Raw genomic sequence first — 24,193 nt, forward strand, 5'->3', positions numbered from 1 at the left:
GCAGATGTAACATCCACCAGTAATGCTAACACTCAAGAAGCAGAGACAGGAGAACCCCAGGGTAAGATGACCAGCTAGGGCAGTCAGAATTAGCAATCTCCAGGCTCAGTGAGAGACCCTGTCTCTGCAAGCAAAAATGGGTAATCAAAGAAGATACCCAGCACTAATGTAGGACACACACAGGTACACACACACACACACACACACACACACACACACACACACACCTACACACACGGGAACAGGCATACACGCAAGCATGTGAACCACATACGCATACAAAGCACAGAGGGAAAAAAGGCACTAGAACAAGAGACTGAAAATCTGCCCAAAACAAGTCTCAGAAGCCCAGTGAACAAACTGTACGACATTTCTCAAGAATAGAAAGGTAAATGTAAATCCCCAAAATGAAGAATTCTATTACACACAATAACAACAAGAAATAAATGGGTCAAAAAATTACAATAGGAATAAAATACATTTGCGATTTATTGCATCACAATAAAAACACGATTCTAAGTGGTGGTTGATCCATGGCCTTACTTGAACCTTTCTTTCCTGTTAGCATCAAAACACATGATGATTTCATGCCAGATTCATTAACTCTCCTGCATGAAAATCCTAATAATACATTTTATGTCAGGCTCAAAAGTGGTTTAGAACCACCTTGGTTAACTACTTTGTTTAGCATTTCCATTCTGGGAGCATGGAATAGAAAGTGGAATTTTATGTCACAGAATAAAAAGGGAAAATAGAGAGTTTTCCCTGAGGCTGGTGAGACAGCTCAGCTGGTACAGTAGCATGAGGACTTGAGTTCAGTCCCCTGGAGCGAAGAACAGGTCTCCTAATCCCAGCACTGGCCAGTAGGAACCAGGTGGATCCCTGGTGCTGACTGGTCACTCTAATCTCTTTAATGAGTTCCAGGCCAGGCAGAGTGTTTCAAGAAGCACTGTGGGGTCATCATCAGAGAAGTTTCCCATGGCAGCGGATGGAAACAGGTGCAGAGACCCACAGCCAGACGGTATGCAGAAAGCAAGTCTAACTTGGACTTTTCCATCAAATCCCTCCCCACAGAGATCTGGAAATGACACAGAAGAGGAGGCAGAAATATGTAAGAGCCAGAAGGGATGAAGAGGAACAAAGTCCTCTGAACCAACTAAGCAAGGCAGCTGTGAGCTCGCAGAGACTGAAGCAGCAAGCACAGGGCCTGCATGAGTCATCACCTGGTCCTCTGCATGTAGCTTTTAGCTGAGTATTTTCATGGGGCTCCTGAGTGTGTGGAAGAATGGGTCTCTGATTCTTGTGCCTGCTCTTGGGACTCATTCCCTTCTGTTGGTTTTCCTTGTCCAACTTTGATATGATAGCTTTTGCTTTATCGTGTTATATTGTATTTTGTCATGTTTGTTTGTTATCTCTTGGAAGCCTGTCCTTTTCTAATGAGAGACAGAAATGAAGTGGATTTGAATGGGAGGGGCATGGAGAAGAACAGCGTGGAGTAGTGGGGGGGGGGGGAATTGTACAAGAGAGGAATCTGTTTTCAATAAAAGAAAAATGGCGAAACAAAACAAGTAAACAAAAAAACAAGTGTGGAGAAACTTCTCATTAATGATAGGATAGGTTGCTGAATAGCCTCCTCTTGCATACACATATGTATACAAACATGTGTGTACATAAGCATACATGCATGTTCTCCCAAAAAGAAAAAGGAAGGTGGAACTTCAGATCAGTGTAACAGACTTCTAGTTTTAAACTCTCAGAAAGAAGCCTGTGTACCATGCATGCCCTGGTACAAAATGTGCTTTATTATATCTCCCCATGGTCTTCCCAGGTTCTTGAGGAGGTCACTATTGATGGCCAGTGTTTTCTTTTTCCCTTTTTATTCTGTGACATAAAATTCCAAAGTTTTAATATTTTTATGCCACCTTCACAATATTATCAACAATTCACAATATAGTGATGTTTCCAGTCCAGGCAGGTCAACGTGTATTAAGAAATTTTACATTGAAGTAAGAAATACACTTTTGGTCAAGTAAGTTAGGCTATTCTCAATATTTTGAGCCTCTCTACAACTCTATTAAGCTCGAGAATCCTACACTATGCATTCTTCACATTGCAGTAACCCTTGCCTTCCTTGCTTCTTTCCCTAAAAGTAATTGGTTTGGATATTCATTCAATTATTCTATCTCGAGCTATATCATATGTTTTATACTTATTACATTCAATTTTAAAAGAATATTGCAAAGAGTTGACTAAATGCCATCAACTTTGAATTTGGCCACATTGATTTCTCTGAGCACTAGGTTCCTGTTCTTTCTAAATAAGACTATAATTTTTCTTGTATATTTATTAGAACTTAAGAATAACTGTATTGATAAGTTATTTTCTTACTTTCTTATTACTATGTAATGATTAGATTGGATTATCAGGTTGTACATATGTGGCAACTGATAGGAAATGTGTATAAAATATCAATTATATAGAAGTAATGTGTTAATTATGTCAGAAAATGGCAATGGCGTATAATCTCTTACACATGTATATGATTACACAAAGACCGTAAGTGTGCTGGTAATGAAACAAAGTGTATTGACTTGGAGACAAGGGCCTGGATGCTAGCCTTGCCTCTGTTGATGAAAAATCTATACAGGGAGGGTATGAGATAGATCAGTTTGTAAAGTGATTACCTCGCAAGCATGGAGACCTGAGTTCATCCACCAAACCTACATGATAGCTAAGCTTGTGGTATGGCTGAAATCCCAGTGCTGGGATGGTGGAGGGACAGGTGGAGCCCTGGTGCTCACTAGCCAAACAGCCTAGTCCTATTACTTGGCAAGCTCTTGACCGGTAAAAGATTCCATCTTAAAACACACATGCATGCATGCATGCACGCATGCACATACACACACATGTATGGGCACGCACACACACAGAGGAAGGGGGCGTACACACACAGAGGGGACATACACACGGTGGGGGGACATACACAGACACAGAAAGAGGGGGGCAGTTGTACATAGTACTTGAAGAATGACACCCAATCTCTGGCCTCCATACACGCATGTGCACACAAGACACAGCACAAACAGCAACACACACATGTGCATCCACATCAGCACGCACACACATCAAAAGAAAAGAAGTGTTTATCAATTTTCTGGCTAAAATTTCTGGAATACAAAATTATGATGAATTTTGATCATTGTCAAGACCCTCCATACATGTCTCCCATGCTGAGATTTTTCTAATTGCTTTGTTTTTCTTTCCAGCTTATTCGTCCTCCACCAAGTTACACATCATACATTCTTGTCTTGCAGTGTTTGCTATTGGGTGATGTGACCCCAGCAGCGCACTCTTGAAAAAACCACCAGTTCTAGAACTTCACCTTCAGTTCAGGAGAAGTGAGAAAGGACAAAAGAGGAAGATGAGCTGCTCAGCAGACAGAAAAACAATAACCATGAGCCCACAAAACTACGTCTGTAGTTTCTTTATGCTTTTAGAAATCGTTTTCAAGATGATTTATTTCAGTCTCCTATAACTCTCTCTCTTTGTCTCTGTCTGTCTATCAACGTGTGTGTGTGTGTGTGTGTGTGTGTGTGTCCATCTGTGCATGCACATGCAGGCGAGACACATACACCATGGGCTCGTGTGATTTTATTTAACCGAGTTACTCAACACAAGCTGGAGACTAGGCAACCTGCCTCATACTGTAGTGATGTCCAGAAAAGCTTCCCCCTTGGAAGACTGTTCATCCAAAAACACTTTAAGTAGGAAAGTGGCCAAGGATAGCTTCCTATCAGCATGTCAGCATTCAAGATGATTCACTGGCAATGCTCTGAACTGCCCATAGGATCACAGACTATCCATTCCTGCATAGCAACTTCTCTTGCAACCTGTCTCCATTTCATCATCCACCCCAGGCTCTTTTGTGCTTCCTTTTATTCCCTGTTTTCTTTCAAGTTCGCACAACATTCCCAATGGGTCCAAGGACTGCTCCTCTCAGAGACTGCCCAAGAAAGCTTCAAGAAGGACAGGTTATCGGACACAGAAAGATAGTGAATATTTACAGTTGAAACATTGGTCTTTGATGGTAATTAAGCACCGTCTGCCCTACAAAATAAAGCCCACTGTATCAAATGGCAGCCTTACGTCACTGCCCATGGTCTGTACTCACTTTCCGGCAGCCTCTTTGGGCCTCCTCTGTGGCTGGAGCATGGGCTTGGGATGCCATCTTACAGATGTAACCAAGTGGTTGTTCACAGGCTCTGTCTGCCCAGTATCCATCCTACAGAGCAAAAAGAAAAATAAACAGTTATCTGTTTTAGGACCTTGTTACATTTGATTCCTTCTGGTGCCGAATCTGGGGGCCATCTGAGTGCTAGCTATGGGGAAGCTAGCATCTGCAAACAAATGATAAATTCACGTCTTACATGTAAGCATTATATTTGGCTCTAACTACACAGGTGTAACGAAATTGTTAATTCTAATATGATTCTTCATTTTGAACATTCAAGTCCACTCTATGAAAGGAGCTGAAGAAAAATCATAAATACTTCCAGGTCCTTCAAACATGATGCTCACTGACGGTTTATATACAGCCTCCTTCTTGGTTTTGTTAAAGTTAACCAAACACATGTAACCCATCCAAGAAAACATCTTGCCCCAACAAACCAAACTTAAAAGCAAACCTGAAATTATTGCATTCTTCCTTCCTTCTCCCTGGATGATGAAGGTCCTTGGAGATCCAAGTTTCAACCTTCCACTTTGTTTAAGATTCTACCATCCCTACTTCCATAGACACATCAAGTTAAGATCGCCTTCTCTTTCTTTTAATTTGAGGATTTTTATAATTACTCATTCTCTAATTCACTACAATCCAGTTTCCAGCCCAACAGCCAGAGTAACGTTTATAAACTGCAGATGCTTTTCTTCGACAACATCATTGCTGTTTGTTGAGCCTCAAGGCTTCTCTGCTACCCACCCATCATCCTCTAACTCCTCAATGTTACTCTCTGAGCAGATTACATCTACTCTCCTCTCAAGCTTTCAAATAATTATAATAATTTTTAAATAATAAAAACAGAAGGTAGTACTTATTAACAACACATTTGAGCCAAGAATTGTGTATAATATATGCACAAACTTTTTAAATCTTCATTTCCACTTGGGAGATGCATACGATTATCATCCCCTATGCAAAGGAGGAAGAATGTTAAACAGCAAGGCCCATACCTATCGTCTATTAACAACAACAAAAAATACTCATTGATTACTGCAATCACATTTAAAACATGGAATGAATCATTTAAAATAAGGCCTGCATGCAATCTGAAAAATCAAATGTGGCTCAAAATAGAAACAACTAGGTCTACATTTTCTACTCAGAGCAACCAGTTGAAGATGTAAACAGAGCTCAGAATTATTGGATAAAATAATATGCTTATATATAATTGTGTGCATATATATCATGTTCTAAATAGTACTATATACACATACACAACATGTACACATATATGTATACAGTTCAGAATTTAGCAGAAAGACAGTATTAGTCATTAGTTAATACTACCTTTTAGCACAGTGCTTCTCAACCTTCTTAATGCTGAGACTCTTGCTATGGTGACTCCCAACCATTAAATTATTTTCACTGCTACTTCATAGCTGTAATGATGCTACTGTTATGAATTGTAATGTAAATATTTGTGTTTTCTGATGGTCTTAGTGACCCCTCTCTGAAAGTCATCTGACCCCCAAAGGAGTCACCACCCATATGTTAAGAACCCACTGTTTGTATCATTTATTTTATGGTTTTCTTGACTTTGCTAGACAATTGTGTGACGCTAAAGAAACTGAATCAGAATTGCACAACTTAAATGTATATCAACCACGGAATCAATCTCAACAGATAATAATCAAGGCAGAGAACAGAGCCCCCTGGCACCATCATCAGGCATTGGCAGAGCACCTCACCTTGCCCTTCATCACCACACAGTCCTCCTGTCTGTTGTTCTCATGGCTTGGCTCTCCACGAAGCCATTTGGTAAATGTCACTGGGGTCCCATCACTCCACTCAAAGTACATTTGAATCTTGATGTCGTTTAAACCAATCCACAACTCGTCCTGGGGGTCTACAGGGGAAGAAAAACACCTAAGTAGTTTATCACTTGCCAAAAGTAAGCAGGGTATCAGAGAAGAGGGCACTAGGCTTGTCCACTCAGTGATGCTCCCTTGATCTCACAGAACTATCAGAGTAGATAATCTTCTACATGCAATAGATAAATATGGGTTACATATTATGGTGTCAATTTTATGTTTCTCAGCATTTTCTTTCCATTGTAAATGTAACTGTACTTTTAGTTACAATAATATATTTTATGGAAGTCGTAAAAATGAAATGAGGAACTCCAACCCAAGCTCGGTTATTGTTACAAATAACTTACATTCTGGAACTGCAGTACCATGTATCATGATGCATATGATGTATATACAGTATCATGTGTGGATATATTTGATATATAGCTCATATATAATCAATAAACTTGACTATCGCTTACTTGGTTATACTAAACCTTGTGAATATTTTAGACCAAAGTTTACATCACTCCTGATTTATTGGATGTTATTATTAGTAACATTATAAGTACCTCTGTAAAAGTTTAATCACTGAATTTCAAGTGAAAATTATCTAGACAGTGATAGAAATTTAAACTAAGGAGATAGGGAAGGAGAGATGACTCTGGTTAAGAGTACTGGTTGATCTTCCAGAGGCTTCAGTACCCAGCATCCCTCTAGAGGACTGGAGGGGTGGCTCAGTGGTTAATAGCACTTGTAGCTCTTGCAGAAGACCCTGGTTTAGTTCTGAACACACACACAGTAGCTCATAACCAGCTATCGTCCCAGTTCCAGGGGATCTGATATCCCTTTCTGGCCTCTGTGGATACAAGTGGTGCACAGACATACATGCAAGCAAAACACACATACACATAAAGTAAAATGCTAGAGATAGGCTGCCAACTGATGTTCAACACTGATTTACATAAATAAAAACATATTTGATAATTTTCATTATAAAACATTGTGTAATACACTGTACAATATTGCAAAACTAAAAAGTTCAGACCACTCACAACAAAGCAAAGATCTAAAATATGATCACTTTATCTCAAGGTTCTCTGGAGGGCATTATTAACTCTATGAACGGCCACATGCCTAAGATATAAATGTTACAACAATAATGAAACAAATGGTTGAGGAACTCAGGCTACAATATAACATTTCCAAATTCAAAAAATTAGATGCTATACAATTCAATATCTGTTTAATTTGCTTAACTGCAAATGGCATTGTAGTCTCTGGTTCCAATCTTTGAATGGTAAAAGACAAGGACTTCAAAGTTATATTATAAAGATGATGTTTGGTAGAAAATGAAGAAAACATCCTACAAGGATTTCCCTGAGTGGCTGGCTGATTTTGTTCCTCCTAAAAATCTGTCAATCAACTTTTGGAGAAGTCTTCAAGTGGACTTCTGCCAGATGGAACAGATGTTTCCAGCATCCTGAAGCATGGGGACGGGGCCAGGATGGGCCCCTCTTCCTTTCACTTGAGTTGGCAGATCAGGCAGCAAACGCAGGATGCAGAAAGTCTTCAATGTCCTCAAGAACTAGGGTGAAGACCATGTAAAGCTGCACAGTTATATGTAAGACTGCTCTATGTGTGTTTGTTTTAATATTAGTTTACAAAGAGTTGGGCTATTTTATGGCATTCCCACATTACATTTTTCTTACTAAACTGTTTCCTGTTAGATTATTTGCAGTTCTACTAATATTCTACAAATACACACACACACACACACACACACACACACACACATATGTGGGTGTATGTTTCAAGTTGTTAAATCAATTTTCATAAATTATTTAAAGAAACTGTATGAACTGCTATTTATACCCTTCATGCTCGGGCTCCAGATTATCTACTTATTTCATTTCTATGACTAATATATAATATGACTAATAAGAGTCTATCTCAACTAACTAAAAAGAAGTTTTGAAAAGCTTTTATTTATAAGCAATAATCTCAATTTTCTATAACAACTTTTAACAAGACTATTTTGTTCTTGTAAATAAGGAAATACAGTACTGAAATATCATAAATGATAAAGTTTAAATACTTTATTTTTAGTAACTTCTTTTTTTCCGCGCATTTATTTTTACTTTATATGAATGAGTGTTTTTTTCTGCATGTATGACTGTGTACCAGGTGCATGCAATCCCCACTAAGGGCAGAAAAAGGCATCCGATCCTCTAGAACTGGCATTACAAATGGTTGTTAGCTGATCTCTGGGTTCTGTGAAATGAACCCAGGTCCTCTGAAAGAATAACAACGCTCTTAACAGCTCAGCCATCTCTGCTCCCCATAACGCTCCTTTTCAATGTAAAGCTCTCTGACTCATTCCTTCTTCCTCAGGCTGATTTGAAATGAAGCCTTGGTCATTCAGCTTCCTGAAATAATTATGGCAATAAAAATATGTGGTTCTGCTGTAGCTTTGCCAAGCCATACAGAGTAGGACTGGCAGTCCTTTGTGTCTCAACTAACCTGCTTCCGACATTGGTCCACTTGCAAGCTTCCCAATAGGTCATTAAGTGACTGTTACTTAGATGCTGTCATCGTGATTACAATTCCATCATTTAACCCAGGCAATGTGAGCACAGAATAATTAAGACATTGTTTACATGCTGCAAGGGTTATTTGTGTGTGGGGGGGCGGTATATGAGCATGCAAGTGTGCACGCTCATGAATGTAGGGGTAGAGAACAAACTCAGGTGTCCTTCCTCGGGCTCCATCGACTAACGTGCTAAGTAGGCCAGGCTGACTATTCAGTGATTATTGGGGATTGGCATGTCTCCATCTGTCCACCATCGGGGTTACAGAAGGGCCACAACACCCTGGTTTTATTCATTTAATTTTAGAAAACAAACAGGCATTTAAAGAATAATAATGAAACAAAAACCAAACAAACCGGAATAGGACAAAATAAACAAAAGAAAAGAAGGAGGAGGAGGAGGAGGAGGAGGAGGAGCTGCCAAAGAGAAGCATAAGAAGCACCAGGTTTTATGTTCAACCTGGAATCCTCTTCATGCTATACAATCTATGGAGCTATCTCCCTCACCTTCTGAGCCTCAGGACCACACAGAGTCAGGTTCTCAGAGGCAAATATTCCCACTGGACCCTGGGGCTAGGAATGATAGTGTCTTTGACATATTTTTCTGCTCCTCCTGTCTTTTTGCCTCGTGTATTTGTTAAACGCTTTTTCTTTCCCTCAGTCTGGTAACTTTTCAGGCATGAGCATCAGGAAGCGAGGCCCTCCATCACCGTCGTCCATTCCCTCTTGTTTTTGCTGGCTGGGAATTAGGATGAACTGCAGCTGCTCAGCAGCCTCCACCGGCGGGAGATTAAAATAACCATCATTTAATCAGCAGGTCCTGTGGAGGGCCTGTCCTTCTGTCTCTCGGCCTGCTTTTCTTCAGACGTGATCCCACGTCATTTGGCTCATCTAGTATCTTATTTCTGGTTTTGTACATTCTCTATAGAGCCTTAACTATTTGCCTAAAATTGAGATGTAAATTTCTCTCAAAGGTTGAGGATAGCACCTTTCATAGTTACCCACTTCTTACTCTGTGTGACAGATACCCCAGTAAAGAAAAGAAAATCCCGAGTCTGAGATGGTTCATTTATGGACATTTCTTGTGAGCTATAATATTGGCCTAACAAAAGCTCATACACACACAATTCCAAATTTTATGCTGTGACCAAGCTAAACACAGACAGCCCCAAATACAGACATGTGGGGAAATAATATTGAAAGCTACCCATAAAGAGAAAATGTTAAATTTCTTAATGATAGATACACTTATTTAAATTACTATATAATCTTTGTTGACAGAAGTACCATCTACTTAAATGTATATTGTTAATCAACTATCAATTTAAACTAATTAAACTAAATATTTATGATAATTACATTTTGAGAGATGGGTGTCAAGGAGACAGCCACAATGGGCTTAGTGTCAAAGGGAAGTTTCTCACCATATCCTAGCTGGGAAAAGATGAAGTCAAACTCCTCAATGCTGTGGATACTTGCCAGGTCACCGCCTTCCTTCCGGCAAGCTTGCAAGGCATACCTCTGGATTTTCTTCTCTTCCCTGTGGATCTTGTAGCAGTGACCTGCATACGGCCACCATTGACTAGGGCAGCCAGTAGGGACATCACTTGCTGTAAAGGAAAAAGAAGTTTAGAAAGCATATGAAAGAAGTTTGTTTAAATTTGGAACAATATTTTCAGCTACTCTAGATGTAAAATATTCTATTTTATGTCTATGTAATACTTTAAAATTGTAAATGTAAAGATAACATTCTTCATTTATAGCATACACATTCACAAAAGATATATGGAGAAGGAATATTCTATTTTGCTTGTTTTGTTTTAAAGGGGTGATTTGGGGGAAAAAACTTTTACTCTAAACTGAAGTCTGATGCCTTAGACCATTCGGCCATCCTGGAAGCCACTCAAGAGACCCTTACTGTGCTAAAGATGCTAAGGTGTGGCACTTCACAGTTGATGGCTCCTGGTGGGGGATGGGGTGTGGGAAAAGACTCAATTATCTTTAAGGAGCTGGTCACTGAGAGTTTGACCATGTTCCAATAAGTATATGGACAACACAAATTGGACTTATGTATTTTTTTCTTTTGTGAGGGAAGGCACAAGGAAGGGAGGGTAGACCTGGGAGGAATAGGAAGCAAATGTGATAGGATAAAAACATTGTATGAAATTCTCAAATAATCAGTAAAAGTATTGTATTAAAAATAAATAAAAATAAAATTAAGCCAAGGGGTGATGAAATCAGTACAATGTTACTGCATGTGTGAGGTCCAAGGTTCAAATGTCAGGGCCTAAATAAATAATAAATAAAGACAAATGAGAATTCTATTTTTAAAATCTGTGTTTACAACAAGACTACACAACAGATTGTCTCTTTTTCTCTGTCCTTATCACTATCAAACCTGAATGTACATCTGTGATACACTATTTAACAGTGGGAAGCCTGAAGACTGTTCTATCCTCTAAAAAACTGCAATACTTCTTGTTCCCATGGATACTAAGGAGACTGTCATTCATTAGAGAAAGAGCCATAGTCCTAAAGCTGGTAGGAGGAAGAGCTGAAGCAGAGAGCAGGAAGGGTGTGGACATGAGGGTCGCCAGGGAACCTATGCAGTCATCATACCCTGAGCCTGCCACTTGTGCTCTGAATTGACCCAACACCAGTTATTCACTCCCAAAAGACGCCACCCATGACAGTGGCCATGAAAGCAATTTAGGTTCAGAAACTTTGGGTGCAAAACCTGAATTTGCCACAAGGGTGTTTTAAGCAAGTCATAGCCTATGAATCAAAGTAGCACATAGGTTTTGATGGGTTTTTCTTTTTTAAGCAGAAACCATAATACTACTATTAATACTAAATTAACTATCCTCACTGTGTTCTAAACTAGGAAAGAATAGAGACACCACACTTAGAGAAGAGAAGCCACACAGAACCATTATTATTTACATAAATTAGTGTTAAACATCCTCATTGTTGCTATGGGAAGCTGTGGTCAAATGTCATAACCTTGATCACATGTTACAAAAACTTTAGTAGTAATGAGCAATGGGGGCGCTATAGTGCAGGTGACTGAAGGGAGAGACACCCTCTTCTTCTGAGGATGCTCTTGAACCTGGCATGGGTCCTGGCACACAGTCAGTGCAATGAATGATGGTTGGGAAAGAAAATGATATTATATTTGACACACAGCAGCTTCCTTTTGTAGTTTTCCAGATACCATTTGACATAATCTTGACCTTGGATTGGTTTATATTTACAAGTTAGCTATTAAGTGACCTCAAATGTACTGCTCACACAATGCCTAGGACTGGTCCCCTTCTTTGTCATCCTCTCATTTGGGTTGGGGTGGAGGGGATGAAACAGGGTCTCCTGAGGTAACTCAGGATGGCTTTGAACTCATTTTTCCCCTGCTTCAGCTTCTCCGCTGCTGAGATGCCAGGTGGGCTCTCCATTGCTGGCTCTTGCATCATCCTATGAATGAATGAGTCCCATTTCTCCTTAAGAGCAGAGACTGAAGCCTTTAGGTGCATGGGCGAAATGTGAAAAAGTTCTGATTTGCAATGCTCAACGCTGGGCTACTGCAAAACAAAATTTCATATTTAAAAACTGCCATCCCTTAGTATAATTTCAATCCTGGATACTTTCAGGGGTTGCCAAAAAGTTAAAAAATAGAAAACTTAGTGTAGCTTTGGAGCCCCCTGGTGGGATGTCTTAATTTTTCTTATTTTTAGTCTGGGAAACTAAAAATAATGGCAGTCAATGCTAAGTTTCGAAAACTGAACAGAGAAGCCCAAAAAGCATTTAAAAATATAGTTAGGGAGGCTGTCCTTGAACTCGGATCCCCACCTGCTTCTGCCTCCTGGGTGCTGGGATTAAAGGTGTGCGCCGTCATACTTGGAAAATGCTACAGATTTAAATCTCTGCTTACAGGGGTTTATGTATGCAGTAGAATAATCTTCAGCATGAGATGGAAAGGTCAGTGTTAGTGTTGCTGAGCAAGTGAAGCAGGGGCTTTAATAATGCAGGTGTAATGATATGAACGAGATTTTGCAGGAAGAAGAGTTACCAACACTCATATTTTACAAAGGAGGAACTTAAAACTGATGGATTAATCAAGAAGGCCAAATTAAAGAATTCTGCCTTCCATTCCAGGGAAACTTAAAAATAACTTTTCTCCACTTCCCCAAAGTGGCGACTGCAAGTCTCTGAAGGAGAACTGTACGAACTCTTCCAAGAAAGATTTAGCCATCCCTTCTGCAGCAGCAGTAGAAGAGACAAGCTGCAAGCACAACTGAGGTATCCACAGGTTTGGCCACAGTCTCTCTAGAAAGTCTGTCAAGGGGAACCGAGACCATGAACCGGGGCCTCCACCCATATCTGTCAGATGTTATAAACCAGAGTCTACCACCATATTCATCAGTGATGATGAAGCAGGGGCCCAATCTACACCCATCAGTGACCATGAACCAAGGCCTTCCACCATACCCATCAGCGAGCTTGTCTGTATCTCTATCTACTAAAACTGTAAACATGCCTACTCTCAGATGTAGCAATTCTACTTCTAGGAATACCATTCTGTAAAATGGCATGTGCATTAGTGTGTATAAGATTATTTATGTCACAAAAGATTAGAAGCAAATTAACAATCAAGGCTGGGGGATTGCTCGGTTGGGAAAGTGCTGTCTTTTTTAAGCACAAGCTCTTGAGCCTGAGCTTCAAAATGCATGCGGAAATAAAAAGTACGTGCTTGTAATCCCAGTACTGGGGAGGTAGAGATGGGAGGATCCCTGGGGCTCACTAGCCAGCCAGCCTAGCCCACTTGATGGATTCTGGGCCAATTAGAGACCTCATTTCACACACACAAAAAGGTGGGAAGAATGATGGGAGTTATACTCTAACCTCGCACAAATACAGATACACACAAAGTAAATAAATGAAATCTACTAACAGGGACCAATCTTTCCATGCAATGTCCACTATCCAGCTTCCCGCACACACAAAATGTATGGAGAATCAACACACAAAGTGGAATGATGAGCAAATTGTTGACTGACAAAGCCTTAAGATGAGGACTATGTAAAAAAGCATGTTGCAATATATACAAAATAGAAAAAAATCACTATAAACTCATTTGCCTATAAACCACAAAAGAAACAACTACAGATATACATGCTCAGAAAGTGTGATCTTCCAGAAAATAGTCCTGGGTGGTAGAAATAAAAGGTGGCAGGGGGATATCATGGCTGATCATTTGGTGCTTTTGGATTTCTAACCATGTCAGTCATATTTACAAATATGCCAAAAAGTCAGAAAACAAGCTTAGTATTTTGCCGTCATAACATACCACTACCAAAACAACTTATAAAATAAAAACATTTATTTGGGACTTATTATTTCAGAAGGTTAGAGTCAAGTAGGGACCATGGCAGCAGGAAGGCAGGCATGGGACTGGGGCAGGAGTTGAGAGCTCACATGTTGAGACACAACCATTAGGCAAAAGAAATCAGCCAGTCACGGCACATGCCATTAATCCCAGCAGTCAGGTAGCAGAGGTAAGTGGAACTCTGTGAGTTCGAGACAAGTGTGGTCTACAGGGAGAGTTCCAGGACATCCAGAACTGTTATACAGAGAAACCTTGTCTTAAAAAAAATAGGGAGACCCTGGGAATGGCTCTGTCTATGAAAATATCAAAGCCTACCCCGAGTGATACCTCCTCCAATAAGGCCTTATCAACAAGGCCTTATCTCCTAATTCTTCCCAAAGGGTTCCACCAACTGTGGGGAATGAGTATTCAAAACTTTGAGCCTATAAAGGCCATTCATATTCAAACTACCACATGGGCCATCAAGTTTCCCAAGCAGAATGAATAAATAAACCCATGTAAAACTGAGTCATCCTTCCAAATAGCTGGAGTGATGAAATAAAGGCTGTCCTTCAATGCTTTGAAAGGATAAGCCATTACCACCTTAACAGATGAGTTCTTCTACAGAATTATAAAACCACGCAATATTTACTGTTCAACTGGAGCCTAGCGTGTATACAATGCTTAGTGACGACTTTATTTTGGAGTCATTTATCCCATTGTGTAAAGATTTCAAAGTAAGATGCTACATTTAACCCAACTTTACCTGTATGTCCAGAATAAAGTCATTCCTTCCAGATATTTATTTCCTAGCTTTAATTCCAATTTTGTCAGGTATACAGGGATATATAGACTATTAATTTATCTTTCCTCTTCTAGAACATGGGAAAAGAATACCTACTTTACAGGGATGGAAAGACAAAAATTCATATATATATATATATATATATATATATATATATATATATATTAAAAGTTTTGCATAATGTTCAAACACTTCTTTATATTAAAGAAACATTAGCAGATGGTAGCAACAACCAAAGAAAAGGACTTTTAAACACATCATTATATTTACCTATAAACACCAACAAAAACTCTAGGATCATTTCATGCAATTTTAATTGAGTTGCATTTTCATTTATCTTCAAGTTCTATTATTATAGACCAAGCTGGCCTCAAACTCACAGAGATCTGCCTGCTTCTGCCTCCCAAATGCTGGGATTAAAGGCATGAGCCACCACTGCCCAGCTTCTTGACTTACTTTATAAAAATTAAATAGTGTTTTGTATTTTAAAGTACTTAAACAATTGCCAACTTTGTATTCTTTCAACTTGTATGTTTCGACAACATAGAAGAGAGCCATTCACTCTGTTTTCTACATTCTGATCAAAAAGATCCACTTACCTGAGGGAATAATAAATGGGTTCAAAGTATTGTTGCCCTTTTTACAAATGTAGCCCAGTTTCTGCACACATTCCAGATTCTCCCACTTCGCATTCTTTCCAGGGTTTAGTGACACGCAGCTCTTTCCTGGTTCTGATGATGGACTTCCTTCAAGCAAACGACAAAGTTAGAGTGGGACTACTGGAGTTCTCCTAAGTGGATGGCTTCCATCTCCCTGGCCACTGCATTTTAAGACGTCATCCTTGGGATTTAATGGATCCCCATCCTGTCTTTTGCTACACATTCACAAGCGAGTATTTACTGAGTGCAGAGCAAAAGGCATGGTGGGTATCTATTTGGTTTCTTGTTGCTGGCTTATTCCAAGGCTTAAGATGTTGATTACACAGTATCCTGCTTTGAAATAACAAACCTCAACAATGGACAACATTAGACCTTAAACTTTAAACAGCCATGATGATGGATGATACCATGTGTCACACAGGACCGAATGAGAAGAATGTATGCTGCTCCAAATGACCTCTGTTAACCTTCCCCGGTCAGAGAGACTCCAAAGTGAATAGACAATGAGAGGGACAAACACAATGGTAAAGAGATCTGGAAGCCAATGTTCCACACTCCCAGAGCTAAGCTGCACTTAGTTGAACTCAATAATGAAAATCTTTGGCTCTATCTCCTCATCTGTTTTATACAGGAAGCCACTTAAAGAACCAGACTGGGTTGACATCTACTGCAATAGATATTTGCATCCACCGTTACATCCTCCAATGTATAATTTATTTACTGCAATAGATGCATGCATTCATCCCTACAACCTCTGATAGAACGTTTATCTACTACAATAGATACATGCATCCATCCCTACAACCTCTGATGTATAACTTATCTACTGTAATGGATAAATGCATTCATCCCTACAGTCTCTGATAGAACATTTATCTACTTCAATGGATACATGCATCCAACCCTACATCCTCTTGTATCATTTTAACCCCAGTGTTCCATAACTAACTTCTTCTCATTCCTGAAGTCTGGCAAATGAGCTACACACATTCTGTCAGTACCTTAATTTTGTGACCTTTGATAACTATTTATCATGCACCTAAATTTCAGTCTCCCAAGAAGAAAATCATGTCACCTGAACTTGGAAGTCTTTAGCAGAAACATTTTCAGGTTGTATAAATACTATATAAAGGAAAATACTATTAGCAATAAGTATAAAAATTTTTTTAAAGCTGTTGATAACATGACAAAGATAACAAGATAGTAAAGTTCACAGAGTCAGTGTTAATATCAGGAAAAAAATTCCAGGAGACAATAGTACATTTAATAAATACTACTCTTAACTAATGTGTTTATTAGTAAATCACACTATATATTCATCTATTAAAGCAATACCACTGCCAACTTTGAAATAATAGTGTTCTTTACTGATCCCATGGCTATTATATAGTTGAATTTATATTTCTTCATCATTCACATAAAATATTCTTGATTGAAATGCAAATATAGCTTAGTAAGACTTTCACTGGAAAGAAACAAAGATTAGTTTTGAAACTTTTTCATCTGCTGGGTAGTAGCATGTGTTGTTAGAAGCTACCGGAGGGCTATTAAGTGTGAGTCCAACCTCTCTTACTCCAGTTCACTTCGAAGCCTGGCTTATAGTAGAAGAGTGCAGTCAATGATTAGTGATGTCTGCCATGGAGCAGGAAAGAGGAGGAGGAATGTATTAGTCTTGTGTTTATCAGCTTCCCGCTAACCTGCTCTTCTCCACACAACCCTACTCTCAGCCAGTTATTTTTAGAGCCTAGGTTATCTCAAACAATTGATCCTTGTGTTTCTGCCTCCTGAATGTTAGGATCAGCTACAAATGTGCACTGCCATGCCTAAAATCACAATTCTTTTTTAGTCTGAACCACTAAATGCTGTTTTAAAGCATTAGGCTTAAAAATATTAAACTTTCTGTTTCATATCTTGACTTACTATTTTTTTTTTTTTTTGGAGATAGCGTTTCTCTGTAGCTTTGGAGCCTGTCCTGGAACTAGCTCTTGTAGACCAGGCTGGCCTCATACTCACAGAGATCTGCCTTCTTCTGCCTCCAGAGTGCTGGGATTGAAGGCATGAGCCACCACTGCTCAGCTTCTTGACTTACTTTATAAAAATTGAATAAATAGTGTTTTGTTTTTTAAAGTACTTAAACAATTGCCAACTTTTGTGTTCTTTCAACTTGTATGTTTTGACAACATGGAAGAGAGCCATTCACTCTGTTTTCTAACTTCCAAATAATCAGAAAGTTGCTGGAGTATCTACTGACTCTCATTTTTACAACCAAATTGTGTATTGTTAAGAAAAGTGCTCATAAATGTTTATGCTAGTGTAGAATTTTAATGTTTACGCTAGTGTAAAATTTTATAATCTGTGGCTGAGATAGTATTTTTAATTAAAGTGTATTCTATTATAAACAGCACAAAATAGTATCACCGTAGACTTTAAGGTCATGTCATTTTAAAAATATCTCATGACCCTAGATATGAGAAATTCACCAACTCAAAATACTCAGTTCTCTTAGATTCATAATGGGTATTTGTGGATATTAGTAGAAGCAAACATATGTTCGTATTCAGGCCTCATATCACAGAACTGAAATCCCAGATACTCAAAAGGCTGAGGAAGAAGGATCCCAAGTTCAAGGTCTTTCTGGGATAGAGTAAATTCAAGACCGGTCTGTGTAATGCAATGAGACTGTCCCAAAATTAAGAGTTTATGGAGGGTTGAGGACATAGCTTAGTGCTTGTCTAATGTACACAAGGCCCTAGGTTCTGTCCTTAGTATGCAACTCAGGTGTGTAAAATCATTGATGTCTATACGGCATTATAGATATTAGAAATATATTTATCTTTTGTGTGAGAGAATTGTCTGTATTCTGTATTCTGTCAATCATGTTTTAAATAAGTGCTGATCGGCCAGGCAGGAAGTATAGGTGGATCAACCAGACAGGAAGTAGAGGTGGGGCAATGAGAACAGGAGAATTCTGGGATGGGGGAAGCCCAATCCTCCCTCTCCTACCCAGACCACTGAAGAAGCAAGATATAAGCTGCTTGGCTGAAAAAGGTACTGAGCCATGTAGCTAACACAGATAAGAATAATGGGTTAATATAAGTTACAAGAGTTAACAAGATGCCTGAGCTAATGGGCCAATCAGTTTTATAACTTATGGAGATCTCTGTGTGATTTTCTCTGGGACTTGCCGCCTGTGGGGTACCGGGCAGGACAGAAACCCCAACAAGGCGGCCCTTCATGTTACATATCTTATATATAACCACTTTTAAATTTTAAAAAATTTGGTAGGATAAAAGAGTCACAAAACTCAGAGGGGACAATGGTCGTACAAAAAGTTGAAAACACTTAGTCAGCCTTAATAATAGTTCGGTAATCTTTCCAAGGACAATGACAAAGTTAATATAACACAAAATACATATTAATAGTAACAATTCTATTATCGTTAACCTTACTTAAGAATAGTTATAAAATGATGTGGAATTTCCCTCTGTATGCTGTGATTACCATTAATGAATAAAGAACTGCTTTGTGCCTCGTTCTCCAATAATAAAACATGCTTTTGAATGTAAGAACTAAACAAGTCAAAGCTATTTGGCAAGAGTAGACATCAAACAGAAATTCATATTGAGTGTTGTGATTATCCTGAGAGACAAGTCCTTACCCTTGGAAGCTGGTCCTGTGTAAACTTTCACCTTTAGAATATTTAAATCCAGGTTGCAAATGTCAAAGCATGGTGAAAAAATGGGCTATATTCCATTAAGTCTCTTTGAAATATATGTGTAAGGTGAGAAAGGGCTTTAAGATACCCGATGATCCCATTCAACTAGTAACACTCAGGCAGGTTTAATCTTACCTGGTAGCCAGTTCAGATACCGGAACGGACTGCCTCCACTCCACTGCCAACCACTGCTGAAACTCAGACTGTTGAGTCCAATCCAGAGTCCTGAGCTCAAGGAACTAGTCAATCCTACATGCAAAAAGCAAACACAAACACAAATCAGACATTCAGAAATGACAATGAAATTAAGTCCATAATTAAGTATGTTAAGCAAAAATGTGAGAGAAGGTGCTGGAGAAATGGTTCAGTGGTTAAGAGCACATACGAATCTTCCAGAGGACCCTTAGTTAGGTTCCCAACATCAGTGTTGGGTGGCTTACAACCATCTTAACTCCAGTTCCAGAGAAACCAATATCCAATGCCTCTGGCCTCCAAGTGCACTTGCTTGCATGCATGTGCATACACACACATGCACACACACATACACACACACACATACACACACACTAATAACAATAATAATAATAACAACAATAAATCTGTTTTTTAAATGTGAGGGAAGTAGTGATTAACATAGCTAAAACTTGTTCTAATAATCTAAAACAAGCAGAGCCATGACCTTCACTGACGGGTGAAGAAACAAGCAGGAGAATTATGAAAAGCTCGTAGGGTCCTGGCTAAAGTTTCCACACTAATCTTAGTCACTGGCTACTCTCTTGGGGCTAATACAAGTTCTTCTTGTGTGGACATGATTATGTTAACTCTTATGAAATAACAACTTTCTTATAGCCTTTGAGAGTAAAGGTAAGACTTGTTTTATAAAAAAAACAAAGCTTTTCTATAACAAAATATTTTTACTAAAAACTCTGACCTACATTGTCATAACTCATCACCTCAACTTTGTATTTCGGAACCTATTTTGAGAATTTTATGATGTCTAAAATCAATTTAGCTACTTTATAAATGGTTATTAAGCTGAAAAACAATGTTTATGGCAACACAAGCAGTGTTTTAGTTAGGCAGATAATAAATAATAATTATAGTAGTTTAGTCTACTGAAGCCTAATATGGAAATAAAACTAGAAATGCCACATGAACTAACTAACACAAATATTTAAACCTCTTACTGCTTATATCTTTTAAAAAATCAAAAGTAGGAATTTTCTAATCCCTCTAAATTGTTTTAGTTAATGGGAAATAAGTTTTAAATCTATGCTTTGATTTAGGTTTAAAAACACTCAAATCTGTATACATGTTAGAAAACAAATTTGCCAGTTTACGCTCACTGGTATCTGTGGGATATTTTCCTCAGTAACACCTTTAATGGTAAGAACTAGCAATTAAGCACTTACAATATTGAGAGCCTCATATTTGCCCATTTGTTTCAAAGGCTAAAAACAATACAGAAGAGGAGGCAGCAAGAATGTAAGAGGACGGAGAGATGAGCGGCAGGAAGAAGGCTTCTGAACACGGCACAGCCATTGCACCTATTAGCACACTAGGAAGACCAGGCTGATCTCAACGTCACAGAATCTGCCTGCCACTACTGGCAAAGCACCAAGATGAAAGTATATGATACCATGACCAGCTCTTCTTATGACTTTTTAATATGAACTAATATGAGAAAAATGGAAAGAAATTAAATACTGATACAGAAATTTCAAAGACAACTAATTCAAATTCAATTTTTTTTATGAACACAGGTACTTGGCCTATATGATATCTGTGCACACATGTATGTCTGATTCCAGGGAGGCCATAAGAAGGTCGCTGGATCCCCTGGGACTGGAGATTTGGCTGTGAACCACTATGTGGTTTTTAGAATTGAAACTACATATTATCATCTAGAAATGCAGCTCATGATCTTATCTGCTGAGCCATCACTCCAACCCTCATTTATTCTTTATCAGGAATTCTAGAAGGAAAGGATTGGAGAGCTAGTGTGGCTTTCTGAAGTGTATTATATCTGGGGAAGTATCTAGTTCAGTTCCTTCATCGAACAGCCAGGCCAAACAAAGATGGACAGGCTAACACACCTTGCTGAGGGTTACAGGGCAGTAGTAGGGGTCAGAACCAGAACCCAGGGTTCCGTTGAGTATTTCCAATGGATTTAATCCATTTAAACGTAAATTTCCAGGAATTAGACAGGTAGCACAGTGATTACCAGCACTTATTGTTCTTACAGAGGACCAAGGTTCAGTTCCCAGCATCCACATGACGGCTGTAACTCCAGTTCCAGAGGATCTGATGCCTTCTTCTGACTTCCATGGGCATTCGACACATGTGGTACACATTCAGGCAAAATACTCATATACATAAAGCAAAATAATAAATCTAAAACCAAAATGTTCAATTAAATTTCCCTGTAAATAATTTCAAGTACTAGCAAGGTACCTTACACAAAGAACAATGGGCCAAGTAGGTGTTTCTGGTCAGCGACCTTGCTCCTGACGGTTTTCGGCGTCCTGTTTCTTGTTACATGACACCTACCAAGAACTCTTAGCTACGTTTTCAATGCTAGAATTTTACTCTAAATTATGAAATTATTTATTATAAAGACTTGCTAAGAAAACTATGTCATCAATATGGGAGGGCATCACTTAGTTGTGGAACCATGTGATAAGGACCAAAAATTCTTCATTAAAATATTGAATTTGTGTTATGTCAACTTTATACTTATCTTTGCCACCATTAACTCCTTTTATTTTATTGTTTTTATATATTACTGAAATTATTTTGAGTAATGTATAATCCCTCTAGGATGAAGAAATAAGCTAAAAATCATTGCCTCACCTTCATGCAAGAGAAAACATATCTCTAGACTGTGCTAAAAACAATCAGGGATCAATACTACATTGATACTATCCTTTATATCAAGACAATTATTGCTGAATGTTATATTTTCATAAATTCTAAAATAATGTTATACTAACTTGAATAATTATCACTCCCCTATTTCCAGAGGAATGTAGGGAAACACTCTATTAAAGTACCATTTCATGTTGAACATGTTTGTGCATGCCTACACAACTCCAGCACTCGGGATGCTGAACCAAACAATATCAAGAGTTAGAGGCTTAAAGGCAAGACCCAACTAGTAGCATTTCAAAGTGTTAAATATAACTTACAAAATGTAAGTGCTCTAGAAGCTTAAAAATAATTATCAACCAAGGAGTTAGGAGCATGATAGTACATGCTTGTAATTCCAGCACTCTAGAGGCTGAAGCTACATACGGAGGATCGTTGCATGTTTGGGACCAGGTAGTAAGTACCAGGCCAGCCAGGACTACATAACAAGATTCTGTCTCAACAGAAAAAATAAAAGTGGTTTTTCAAAAGTGTGCTTTGTATCAGGTTTGAGTTAAATCGCCAGGTCTGGCACAATGAGAAATGAGGGCGGCTCTTTAAGGAAGTCACCCTCTGGCAGCCCCATAATCCATACCTTGTACCCCATACCCCATCAACTCCATGGGGCTTCTGAGCTTGAGAACCAAATCAATACTTTTAAAATTAGGCCTACAAGATAATTATGTGCCTAGCAAGTACATGTGATGGCTATCATTTTCATGACTGCTAACAGCTACATGTTGAATTTAGATTAGCTACAGAGTGATTTGGAAACAAAACTCAAGTCCTCTACTGAAAGTGTCATTTAAAAGTCTGACATCTGTGAGGATCCGTCCTCAGCACAGGAGAATAAAAAGGAAGCACCCTGGAAGCGGATGAACATCAAGCATTCTGGCATATGTGTAATTTTATAAAGGATCAGACCAAGAATTTTTATTCTAGCTATCCAAAGCATCAGTTATCAATTCCAAAGGATTCCTTTTTTATTTTGGGTGTATGCATCATATAATAACTACTTTGAAGTCTGCTTTTGAAATTAGGTACGATAGAGACTTCCATTATTACACTAGTATTTTAATTTCTCTCTCCACATGTATATCACATTTATTTTCAGGCAATACCATATGAAATCAGTTTACACACACACACACACACACTTTCACACACAAGCCTGGTTAAGGCAAATTTTACTTCCTTCATCTCCTTTCAGTTCTGTGAATGATCATTCAAACTACACATAGTTAGGAATCAGGTTCAGGAATTGAGGATTAAATGGAGCATCCTAACTCTGAGGAGAAGTTGAAGTGAAGAAGATAGAATGGCCGTGGTCCATGTGCAAACAAGCAGCCGGGTGGAAGCATGCCACCCTGGGGGTAGTATGACATCAGATTATGGGTTAGAAAGACATTTACTGGCACAAGGAGATTTTTGTGGATAAATTGAGGTTCCCTCTGGAACTTTGGGTTTCCAGATCCCTGCTCATTTTATGGGTGAGACAAAGGCAGGGTAAAATGGAAGACAGAGATGAACTTCAATTCAGCTCTTTTTACACACTTGCAACAAGAAGCAACCTGCCTCACGCTAGCCACTGATCTGCTATCTCCTCTATAAAGTGTGATAACAATAACCATTTGCAAAGTTAATTATGGGTTTAAGAAATAAATTCCAGCAGGACGGTGATGGTGCATGAGCACCCAGCACTTGGGAGGCAGAGGCAGGCAGATCTCTGTGAGTTTGACGCCAGCCTGGTCTACAGAGTGAGTTCCAGGACAGACACCAAAGCTACAAAGAAACTCTGTCTCAAAAAACAAACAAAAAGAAAAAGAAAAACAAAAAGAAAAACAAAAAGAAAAAGGAAGGGAGGGAGGGAGGGAGAAAGAAAGAACGAACGAACGAACGAACGAACGAACGAAAGAAAGAAAGAAAGAAAGAAAGAAATTCTAGTGTCTGGCACATAGCCTCTATCCAAAAGAGGGCTGGAGAGATGGTTGAGAGGTTAAGAGCAAGGACTGCTCTTCCAGAAGACCTCGGTTCAGTTTCCAATTCCCAGCACCTGCTTGGTAGCTCACAACTGTCTGTAAATGCAAGA

General features: G+C 38.8%; 1 protein-coding gene across 1 annotated transcript in view; it reads right to left on the minus strand.

The window, feature by feature from the left end:
• Mrc1 (mannose receptor C-type 1) overlaps positions 1–24,193 on the minus strand; it is a 91,260-nt gene that overhangs the window by 42,727 nt on the left and 24,340 nt on the right. Inside the window, exons 5-9 of the mRNA XM_038333709.1 lie at positions 19,333–19,446; positions 15,423–15,569; positions 10,084–10,269; positions 5,968–6,125; positions 4,172–4,282 (exon numbers count right to left, since the gene is read on the minus strand). Of these exons, the coding sequence (XP_038189637.1) occupies positions 4,172–4,282; positions 5,968–6,125; positions 10,084–10,269; positions 15,423–15,569; positions 19,333–19,446 (716 nt within the window). The remainder of the gene's footprint in view (positions 1–4,171; positions 4,283–5,967; positions 6,126–10,083; positions 10,270–15,422; positions 15,570–19,332; positions 19,447–24,193) is intronic.

This window comes from Arvicola amphibius, chromosome 6 (assembly GCF_903992535.2).
Source record: "Arvicola amphibius chromosome 6, mArvAmp1.2, whole genome shotgun sequence".
Lineage (NCBI taxonomy): Eukaryota > Metazoa > Chordata > Mammalia > Rodentia > Cricetidae > Arvicola > Arvicola amphibius.